This window comes from Vanessa tameamea, chromosome 3, assembly GCF_037043105.1.
Source record: "Vanessa tameamea isolate UH-Manoa-2023 chromosome 3, ilVanTame1 primary haplotype, whole genome shotgun sequence".
In the NCBI taxonomy this organism is placed as follows: Eukaryota; Metazoa; Arthropoda; class Insecta; order Lepidoptera; family Nymphalidae; genus Vanessa; species Vanessa tameamea.
Window position 1 is genome coordinate 13665711 of NC_087311.1, and position 10862 is coordinate 13676572.

The window sequence follows — 10862 nt, forward strand, 5'->3', positions numbered from 1 at the left end:
TTAATAAGGAATTGAAATCTTGAAATTAATTACTTACTGGAATATAAGCTTCAGCCGTTCTATCCAGGAAGAGAATTTCATCCGATAAATGGAGGTTTTTGCAACCACCGGGCTTGAAAGCGTAAATACAAATTAAGTGTAGTTGAATTATTTATAATTTTTCAAAATTTAAACTTTACATATTGTTGCTTTAACTATGCTATAACACTCAACTCTGTACAACGTACAAATCACAGCGAATATTTTTTACTGAATATGTTGTTCTACAAAGATATTATTATAGAATTAGTTACGTACTCAAAATTATAAATCTACATGTATATATAAAGTAGGTACGTAGATACTTCAATTTATCCCTGTAACAAAAATTATATATAAAACTATCTACATAACCCTATTATCTTCCTATATAAGAAATTATATATATGATTCATATTTTATAGACAACATATCTCTATTAAATTCAAAATATAAGTTCAGATTTTCTACTCCACAGTATGACAACATTATGAATATTTATTTTTCACTTTAGTAAATTTACAAGCAATGTAAGGCTGTATAGTGCTTCTCTTGTACCACAGTACCAACTACCAAATGACAGATTAAAAATATAATTTTGGCGGTTAACGTTGAAGTATTTCGCATTCTCTCCCTTAATTTCTTTGTTTTCGTTTTCGAATATATTATCAAATAATTCATATCATTTAGGAATAAATAATAAAGTACTATACTAAGATGGATAACGGAACTGCGGTACTCCACGATGAATATCAATATTTAAATCTTGTAAAGAAAATAATTGAAACAGGTTATTTGCATTATGAAATAAATATGTAAAATGTTGTTTATTATATACATTTCATCACAAGTGTTATTAATGTGATAATATATGATGTTAAAATTATAATTAAAGAAAACATTACAGGCGAGAAGAGAATTGATAGAACCGGTGTTGGTACTCTGTCTATTTTCGGCGCCATGCAAAGATATTCCTTGGATAATAATATGTTACCATTACTAACTACCAAAAGAGTATTTGTAAGGGGTGTAATAGAAGAACTGCTTTGGATGATATCTGGAAACACTGATAGTAAGGTTCTAGCAAACAAAGGAGTACATATTTGGGATGCAAATGGTTCTAGAGCATTTCTAGATAATTTAGGTTTTACTGATAGAGAAGAAGGTAAGTAAAAAAGTGAAGGTAGAGAAAAGAAATTTGATAAAACAACTTACTATTCTATCTAAAGTTTTATCATATTACCTATAACTAAACAATATTTAAGGTGATCTTGGTCCAGTATATGGGTTCCAGTGGAGGCATAGCGGAGCTGAATATGTGAATGCAAAAACAGACTACCAAACACAGGGCATCGACCAACTTAAGAATGTTATAAACACAATCAAGTAAATAATTTCATTCCGTTTCTAAAACTTTTGCTTATGTTAATTATTTATATATTACTAATATTCTAAGTTGTATGCACAGTCTGATTGTATCTGATTTATATAGAAATTATTTATATTAACTGATATATGAAACAACATTTGTTAATTTAATTTAAAACAGGTAATACATGGACATTATACAGGTAACTTTTACTATTATGATACTAGAATTGATATGGTAGACTTGAGTTGTATTTACTTTAAAGAGCAGTTTTTAATTTGTATTCCATTACATTTATATTATTTCAATGTAATTTTATTATTCTACCTATACAGTTTACTCATTTAACAATCTTAGCAATTTTAATCTTAGTCTCATTTATTAATTCCAATACTACTGATAAAATTATGTCTTATTAAAATAAGCCTCAATACTTTAATGGTTTTAAAATAATGGAGAGACTATAGATTGAAAAAGCCCAGGTTCAATCCCATTTGGAGCTATTGTTGTGTTCCTTACATAAGCGTTAAACTTAATTATGGGAAATACAATTATGTCTTTTTTAAAATGGCTTTTGTTATATATTTTACAATAATAAAAACACTACATGTGAACATTAATCATAAACCTTATAATTTAATTTAACCTTTATACCAATTCTAAATTCAGAAAGTTATATCAAAAACCCCAATATCCCAACAACACAAACCTAATGTTTGAAGTCAGGTTTGATCCTAATCTCTTAAGATATTTTAGTATTTATAGTGTAATAGAATATTTGTAATACTTTTAAATGGAGAAACGATTTGATACAAATTTTTGTATTACCAAATCATTGAGATGTTTAATTTAGTGTTTTTATTTCAGAAATAATCCAAATGACAGAAGAATGTTGATGTGTGCCTGGAATCCCTCAGACCTGAGCAAAATGGCACTCCCTCCATGCCACTGTTTAGCACAGTTCTATGTAGCCAATGGGAAACTTTCGTGTCTCCTTTATCAGAGAAGCGCTGATATGGGCTTAGGTGTCCCATTCAACATTGCAAGCTATGCTTTATTAACCCATATGATTGCACATGTTACAAACCTGCAGGTTGGTATACAAAATAATATTGATTGAGTAGTAGTATAAATTTTCTTTAAAAGAAAATAAACAAGAAATTGCTACAAAATTAAGTTAGCAAAAATGTTACTCACTTAGAGAATTATTGAATTTAAATGTATTGTAGTTTCAATAAACTAAAAAATATTGATTATGTTGATATGAATTTCAAATTTTGTATTTTTTTTAAGGCTCATGAGTTTGTTCATACAACTGGTGATACCCATGTGTACTTAAACCACATAGAGCCCTTGAAAATACAATTAGAAAGACAACCAAGACCTTTCCCAACATTGGAAATTGCTCGCAAAATTGAGTCTATAGATGATTTCAAATATGAAGATTTTGTCATAAAAAATTATAATCCTTATCCAAAGATTGAGATGGAAATGGCTGTATAGATTTTATTATACTGTATTTTTATTTCATTTTATTGCTTGTTACTTAATTAGGATTTGATGTAATTTGCATTAAATAAAAGTATTATTCTCTTATGTTTTATTTACTAATCAGTTTTGTTTGATATAATATAATAAAAAAAAAAAAACTGTGATGGTGGTTTCTAATCCAAGTGATTCTATCAAATCACCAATTTATTCTATAAAAAAAATTGGGACATAAAATTGATAAAACAGACATCAAATATTATTTTTATTTAAAATTAAAGGAAAATCGTACTACAAAATAAAACCCCCATAATTATTATTAAATAATGGCAATTCATACCTAAAACTAAGTGATGCTAATAAATTTCATTTTCCTTATACAATTTGTAAACTTCTCAACAATAACAAATTCATATTTCTCATCTTATAGTTATTCTATAAGTATTATAGCATTTGTACATTATTTCATTGTTCTTAAGTCTTATTAAATTGTGAGATGACTATATTTTTGCATATCTGTACAACTTTGTGAGATGTTCAATATAGTTTGTAAATAATGCTGAAAACAAACTTTTATGGAGGAAGTAAGTTGACAACTGATTGGTCAATAATAGAGAAGTGATTATGACTACTATCAACACATTTGGTCATCATGTGGTGGTACCTGTAACAAGAGAGAAAAAATGGAATATCCAAATCTTTACATAGTATAAAACAAAGTCGCTTACCGTATCTTTAAAATTACACAACGGATTTTGATGTGGTATTTTAATAGATAGCTTGATTCAAGAGGAAGGTTTATATGTATAATACATGCACATTTGGTGGATAAATAGTGATAATTTTAGAGGTTTCTGAAGTTATATCGTAAATAAAAACATTTCTTGCGCTTACATTGTGAACGCTGGCGAGATAGATCAAAATAATACACTACAGTAATGTACACCTTAAAAGGTCTTCAAAAAAGTCCACAATGGTATATGCCAATATCTTAGGGATAGCCCACAACAACCATTTTTATCCTTTACTTTTTACAAGAAATAATGGCTTATTTTCGAAGCAATTTTAAGCAATACAGCATTAATCCTTATCCAATTAAGTATGTACCTTAAACACATCATTAATTTCATATAGATTAATATGGCCCTTAACAGCATGTAATTTAAATGAATATTTTCAAAGATATTCCAGATTTAAAACTCAGGGACATAGTGGTTTGTATTGTCTAATGACTGAAAAGCTGTGAATGTTGTAAGACATTCTGTAGTATATTCAGAAAGCGATGGCTGGGCGGATATATCTTTTATAACAAGAATATTATAAGTATTAGGCACATGAGCTTCATTTGTCAGATTTCAAGCTTTCTAGAGTCTAAGTTCTATAGGGTGGACTAGTGAGGGTTGGTTATGTGGTGTATGATATGCTCAGGATCTAAGTTAGCTGGTCTAAAATTTGACCTAATGTTAGGCTTGAGGCATCATAGTAGCATGCCCAAGTGATCCCGTCAAATTCCCAAAGAGACAAAGTGAGTGGGAATACATTGGATATTGGTTAGGTCTGTAGGTGTTGTATTATCATCTAAAATAATAATTTCCACAGTTCATTTTAAGGCGAATTTTGTATATGGCAAGCTTTTTAATAAAAAAAATACTTCTTTTATTCATAGTACATTCAATTACAATAAATATAAGTTTAAGATCTAGCTGCAATAACAAAAGTTTAATGTTTAAACAATATCAATACCTGAGATACTGAATCATCCAATCGACTACTTGGTACCGGTAAGGCAGCTAGTTGTTCTGCCAGTGCCATTGTCACTTCTGATTCAACTGTAATTTCTACCCATAAAGTATCTAGAATAAAAAGTAAACAACTTTTCATTATAAATCTATTCAAAGTTATGTTATAATTTAAATTCAACTAAATTTTATCAAGTCATACTGATATATTTCTTTTATAAATAGTTATAGTCACTTTTTAATAATCTGTATTAATCATTAAAATACAATTTCAAATTTTAATTAAATTTATAAAAAAGTTAAAATATGCCTAATCTTGTATGTTGATAGACAGATTAGTGTTGAGCTATACGACAACAAATATTTTTTAAATTGAAAAATGAGGTATTGCACAATATTTACCTCCAATTTGTTCGCCTTTATCTGTAACCAAATGGAAATAGCCTCTGTGTACCCCCGCAACACTTGGAGCTAAAAGTTTCATGCTAACATTTGTGGTATGTCCGGGGGGCAAAGGTGGTACATAAACCGGTACTGCCTCCAGAGGTTCACCACCTGCTTGTATTAACCTGCAGCTACCCGGCCATGCTTCAGTTCCTGTGTTGGCAATACTCCAATTTTGTTCAAAACTGTAATCAAATACTATTAAATTATATTAATTTTACAAAAAACTATAAGGCATTCTACTATATGTATGAACATTATAAAAAAATTACAATATTCAATTGTACTTGTCAAGCAAAAAAGGTCAAGTTCTACAAATTTAACTTAAAAACAAAAAACATCATACTAAGTTGCTGGTCCTACGGCTGATTCTTGACTTTGAGCTGCCTTCAAAGACATGGATGGAAGCTTTGCAGGTAAACTATAATCTAAATAACAACATATTGCTGCTTGCAAATTCCTGCAAATAATGTAAACATATAACACAAATGTCAAAGATCATAATGAAAATAAATAAACAAAATATTAATTTACCAATTGCTCATATCCAAGAAAAAACTAGCTGTATTATAATTCAAAGTGGGACCTAATAGTCTTTGCATTTGACCTATGAGCTCTTCCCTATCAGTAGTATTCATACAACTGAACTGCAATAGAAGATTTTGATCTATCTCTCCATGATTCTGACTAATCTCACCAGCTGTACCGTCAACATCCATTATGCTTAAAACTAAATCACAGGCACTTTTGCAGTTTTTAACACTTAACTATTGACATTCCCTTTGTTTATATTCGTCAGCTGACTTCATTCGAAAGAATTAATCTTATTAAAAATGCAATATTACTATTGACACTTGCGGTTAAATATTAATGAATGTATCACTATTAGTAATAAATTAGTGATCCAAAATGTCGCATTATTTATTTTGAAAAATGAACGAATGAATAATGGTCACTGAACATCTGGATCTGTCAACTCAGCCTTCATTATTATTATTTCGATCTAATATAATGTTGCCTTACTTAATACATTTATATTATAAATTTTAAAGTTCTCAATACTCAGGTAGATGAATTATTTATAGGGGCCATTATCTAACTGATTGGTAATCAGTGATAATTTTATAAGTTCACTAGCGAACCGGCCCGGCTTCGCACTAGTGCAATGCTGATACTAAATATCCTACAGAATGTCTTTATAATCCATCGTCATATACAACGTCCACAGCATTTTTGTTATTAGACAATACAAACCGCTGTACCTGCATTTTAAATCCGAAATATCTTCGAAAATATCCATTTAATATACGCGCTGTAAAGGACTATAATGATCTATATTAAATGCACAATGTATTTAAGACGCTTAATTGGATAATTATTAATGCTGTATTACTTAAAATCGGTTTGTAAATATGCCATTATTTTTTCGTAAAAGTAAAGGATAAAAATGGTAATTATGGGCTATACCTAAGAAATAGATTTATGCCATCGCGGACTTTTTGTAGACCTTTTTAAGCTGTATAATAATGTATCAATGTATCATGTATCAATTATATTATGCATGCATTATACATATAAACATTCCCTTGAATCACTCTATCATTTATTTAAAAAACTGCATTAAAATCCGTTGCGTAGTTTTAAAGATCTAAGCATACACACGGGACAGTCAAATTGCGGGAAGCGACTTTGTTTTATACTATATAGTGATAGTAAATTAAAAAAAAAAAATCTTGATGTTGTAGAAAATATCTGTGCTAGTGTACTGTGTAGTATCAATTAAGTAGTCGAGTATAAATTTGATAAACTCGATACATTAATACATAGTAAAGGATTGATTGTGTCAATTATTCGTAATCGTAAATGCAAAATATACTTCGGCCGCATTATTATCAATAATCATTAAGATTTATGACTCGATAAAATATGTATACTTACTACATACACAATTTACTGAATTTATCTATTTAAATGTAATCTATGATCTACTTTTGACAAGACTTGCAATTTGCATCAAAAAGTCGTAGCACCTGGGTGACAAAAGTCATAATAGTAAGGAAGACTGTTAACCTGTAACTTGTTTCAACTTTTAATTTGTAACAGAAACTTGTGACAAATAGTGAAAGTAGCGTTATTTACATGAAGGTCTTAATTCAAATACAAGAAATAAATTAAAATAACTACTACACAAATCATGCCTGCGTGGAAATGTGGTAAAAATGCTAAAAGCACATCGCAGTTGAATTGCAATTTAAATTTTCAAATATTTTGTAGAGAAACGAACTGGCCGTTATGTTACATCTATTAATAATAAATCAAAGTCTTACTGATTAATAACTTACGAAAGTAAAATACAAAATATTCGTAAAATGGATTCACAAGCCCAAAACAAAAAGAAAACTTATGCCTGCCTGTTCGCTGGATGTACTTCTGTATTTAATAGGCCTTATAGATTAGCACAGCATCAACTGGTCCACATCGATGTCGTAAGTTAAAAATATTTTAAAAATCACTTACTGTACCGAAACGAGGACGTAAAACTTAATCCTCTTATGTATATGACTAAAATATTAGCCCTTTTTTGTTGTAAATAAATCTTTCATTTATTAACTAAATAAACTCTTACTATATATAATTTATCATTTGTTAATTGAGTAAGAACACTGGAAATGTTATGAAAATATTCTTTGTCTCTTTTAGAAACCTTTTGCATGTAATCAACCAAACTGTACTAAAGTATACACAAACAAAAGCCACTTAGATCGACACATCAACAGCGTCCATAAAGAAAGTGTAAATGATTTCCTTTATTGGTATGTGACTGTGTATGAATATTGTTATAAATATAGATAATGATTTAAAAACATATAAATTCATATTAAATTATCAATTTCAGTTGTCCAAAATGTATGAAAAAGTATGCAAATCGGCAAAATTTAAAGCGGCATATAAAAGTAAGTCACACAAGTAACAAGAAGCATTTTTTATGTGACATGTGCAAATTATATTTCAAAAAAAAACATCAATTGCGTAGCCACATGCATGTACACAATGGAATAAAACCATTTAGGTTTGTGTGTAAAGTTTTGTGGCTTTATCACTAGATTATTTCAGTTAACTGTTTTTTTTTAATATTTTTTAATTTTTACAGATGTCTTCTCTGTGAAAAGGACTTTGTCACTCTGTATGATAAAAAGAAGCATATGAAAAATCACAAAACATATGAGTGTGACCAGTGCAACATGAAATTTAATCGCTGGTCAGCTTTGATCACACATAAAAAAATAGTCCACCGGTCACGTGGTTAGTTTCTTACTCATGAAACTATTATTATTATTTTACATTAAATCTTAGTTGATGGTTGGGCTTTGTGCGAGCCCATCTGGGTAGGTGCCATTCATCTTATATTCTACCCCAAGGTATTAATAGTTAGTATTGTTGTGTTCTAGTTTGTAGGGTGAGCGAGACAGAACATGCGCATGGGTCATAACATTTTAGTTCCCATGATTGGTGGCTCATTGGTGATGTAAGGAATGGTTAAAGTTTTTTCAAGATGGTTCCATGTGTATAGGCAATGGTGAATTAAATATTACACTATCCCTCAACTATGCAAAATTTTAGTATAACTTATGTTTTATTGTAGAATGTATAAATAATCAAAGATTTATTTTAGAGTACATATGTGACGACTGTGGTAAAGTTTTTAAGGAACGATCACATATAATACGACATATTAAAAAACACAAACCAAATGCACTTAAATCAATCTATTTTTGCCCATATGAAAACTGTCACAGGTAAATATTATATTATTATATATAAATATTAAATCTTAATTATTTATCATTTGTTAATTACAAATGCTTGAAAAGAAATCATTATAATGTTTCATTCTTTTTTTAGGCATTATTCACGTAACAGTAATTTAAAACAACATATAAGGGTAAAACATGAAGGTCAGACATTTGACTGTTCGATTTGCCAAGCTAAATTATCCACAAAGGTAATCTTTGTTCCTAACTTTTTTTATTGTAATCATGAAGGTAAACCAATATTTATTTTTTTAATATATTAAATTTTAATAAGAGTTTAATATTTTATAAGTACATAATGAACTTGTATTAAATTAATAATGTAAAGTTTTTGTAAATTGCATAAAATTGTTTTAAAGACTATTAATATTTTTAGGCAAAGTTAAAGAAGCATATTGAACAACATTCTCGACCAGAATTAATGTTAAGAATTCAAAAAACATTGGAAACTGGCCGAAAAAAAAGAAAAGATGAAAATATTTTTAAAACTTCATCTGCACTTAAACTAGCCGGTATTATCTGCAAAGACATCGAAGAAGTTACCATACCTCCTAGTGAAAACGCTGTTGTGAAATGTTAAAAGCTTTATTATTTAAGGTCGAAATTTATCAACTTAAAAATAAATTTCTTGTTAAAAAAAGAGTTATTTATTCATTTAAAGTATGAATTTTAAAAGTAATTGTACGTGTTCTTGTAAGTAATTACATAGTAACAACATAGTAACTTATACAGACCAACTCGGTGAGTACATATCAACTATGCTCATAATATTGCAATGATTGGGGATAAGAAAGCAACTTTACTGAATTGTTTCTGTATGGGGGCTTAAACGTAGTTATAACTCTTATGTATATATATATAAATATATATATATGTCCTCAGGTAATAGCTGTTTATTGAAAAATAATATATTTTATAATATACAATTTATTATTTAGTAACTTTTATATTGGGCTATCATGATATCAAAAGTATGTATTATCGTTCTTGATTTCTAATTAGCTCCTAGAACTAGACAAAAGGAAATAATACAATCCCTACATTCTAACTACTATACTGTGACTATATTGGAACAACGTATAAACTATTTGTAGCAAAAGAATAATAACTGATGACAGATTTGATAAATAAAATAAATTAAAACTGAGCCATTACTATAATTGAAATCGATTTTTATTTATAACCGTGCAATATTTGGTAACATCGAAGTCGAAAATCGAAATGATCAAGAACTAAAATGACATTGACAGATGTTATCACAACTCATATTCAATCTACATTTTTTGTTCATTGTAAATAATTATATGATTTTTTTGTAATTTTAAAAGTAATTTACTACACGTGTGCGATTTCTAAATTAGGTTTTTTTGTACTAATATTGCTTAGTTTCACTAATATTTGTGTTCTCCTGCGTTGTTTCTTTTGTATTACTTGTTGTGAGGTAGAACTCCTCCATCTCAGAATCCCAGTTGGGTTACTTGTTCTTAACGTCTCCCAATCTGGCCTCTCAGTGTAACTGGAAGGTATTATCCTGCTCATATGGTAGTGATCATCTCCCCAATCTTATCTCCTTATCCAATAGTGTTCCTGTCTCGCCTATGCCATTTCCTCCTCTCTTAAAATTTCGTATCTCGAAGGCTAAGTGGGCAGAATTTCAGCAATGCGTTACAAGCCAGACAGATCTATTTACTCTCTATTCTTAACAAAATTTATAAAACTGGGTTTGTTCCTGAGTCATGGAAACATCAAATCATCATTCCTATCCTTAAACCCCATAAAGATCCTAAAGATCCCTCCTCCTATCGTCCTATTGCCTTGTCGTCAGTTCTGGCCAAAATTATGGAACACTTAATAAAAATAGATTGGAATGGATTCTTGAAAGCAGGAATATCTTGCCAAAATCGCAGTTTGGGTTTAGAAAAGGTATGGGCACGATGGACAGCCTGAGCGTGTTCTCTTTGGAAATTCGCCTGGCCCTCTCAAGGGGACACC

General features: G+C 29.3%; 3 protein-coding genes across 3 annotated transcripts; 2 read left to right on the forward strand and 1 right to left on the reverse strand.

Annotated features, from left to right (window-relative positions):
• The first annotated feature begins 628 nt into the window (after positions 1-628).
• LOC113397299 (thymidylate synthase) lies at positions 629-2983 on the forward strand. The gene is made up of 5 exons (XM_026635591.2): positions 629-808; positions 926-1183; positions 1284-1404; positions 2255-2480; positions 2681-2983. The coding sequence occupies exons 1-5, from the start codon at positions 736-738 to the stop codon at positions 2888-2890; spliced, it is 888 nt and encodes a 295-aa protein (XP_026491376.1). The 5' UTR covers positions 629-735; the 3' UTR covers positions 2891-2983.
• Positions 2984-3126: 143 nt separating this feature from the next.
• Positions 3127-6053, reverse strand: LOC113397301 (protein ILRUN). The gene is made up of 5 exons (XM_026635593.2): positions 5593-6053; positions 5405-5518; positions 5017-5243; positions 4619-4728; positions 3127-3539 (listed from the first exon to the last, which is right to left on the reverse strand). The coding sequence occupies exons 1-5, from the start codon at positions 5775-5777 to the stop codon at positions 3510-3512; spliced, it is 666 nt and encodes a 221-aa protein (XP_026491378.1). The 5' UTR covers positions 5778-6053; the 3' UTR covers positions 3127-3509.
• A 1065-nt stretch (positions 6054-7118) lies between these two features.
• LOC113397297 (gastrula zinc finger protein XlCGF8.2DB-like) lies at positions 7119-9473 on the forward strand. The gene is made up of 7 exons (XM_026635590.2): positions 7119-7544; positions 7759-7871; positions 7955-8128; positions 8210-8361; positions 8732-8855; positions 8962-9061; positions 9247-9473. Exons 1-7 carry the CDS (start codon positions 7428-7430, stop codon positions 9448-9450), a joined length of 984 nt encoding a protein of 327 aa, XP_026491375.2. The 5' UTR covers positions 7119-7427; the 3' UTR covers positions 9451-9473.
• Positions 9474-10862: the final 1389 nt, after the last annotated feature.

Excerpts from the sequence above, each read along its gene's own strand:
- LOC113397299 (XM_026635591.2), top strand. The coding sequence starts at position 736 with ATGGATAACGGAACTGCGGTACTCCACGATGAATATCAATATTTAAAT. Across the intron at positions 809-925 it reads AAAGAAAATAATTGAAACAG|GCGAGAAGAGAATTGATAGA; the intron begins GTTATTTGCATT and ends AAAACATTACAG. Across the intron at positions 1,184-1,283 it reads TTTTACTGATAGAGAAGAAG|GTGATCTTGGTCCAGTATAT; the intron begins GTAAGTAAAAAA and ends ACAATATTTAAG.
- LOC113397297 (XM_026635590.2), top strand. The coding sequence starts at position 7,428 with ATGGATTCACAAGCCCAAAACAAAAAGAAAACTTATGCCTGCCTGTTC. Across the intron at positions 7,545-7,758 it reads AACTGGTCCACATCGATGTC|AAACCTTTTGCATGTAATCA; the intron begins GTAAGTTAAAAA and ends TGTCTCTTTTAG. Across the intron at positions 8,362-8,731 it reads AATAGTCCACCGGTCACGTG|AGTACATATGTGACGACTGT; the intron begins GTTAGTTTCTTA and ends GATTTATTTTAG.
- LOC113397301 (XM_026635593.2), bottom strand. The coding sequence starts at position 5,777 with ATGGATGTTGACGGTACAGCTGGTGAGATTAGTCAGAATCATGGAGAG. Across the intron at positions 5,244-5,404 it reads GCCGTAGGACCAGCAACTTA|TTTTGAACAAAATTGGAGTA; the intron begins GTATGATGTTTT and ends ATTTGATTACAG. Across the intron at positions 4,729-5,016 it reads TAAAGGCGAACAAATTGGAG|ATACTTTATGGGTAGAAATT; the intron begins GTAAATATTGTG and ends TTTTTATTCTAG.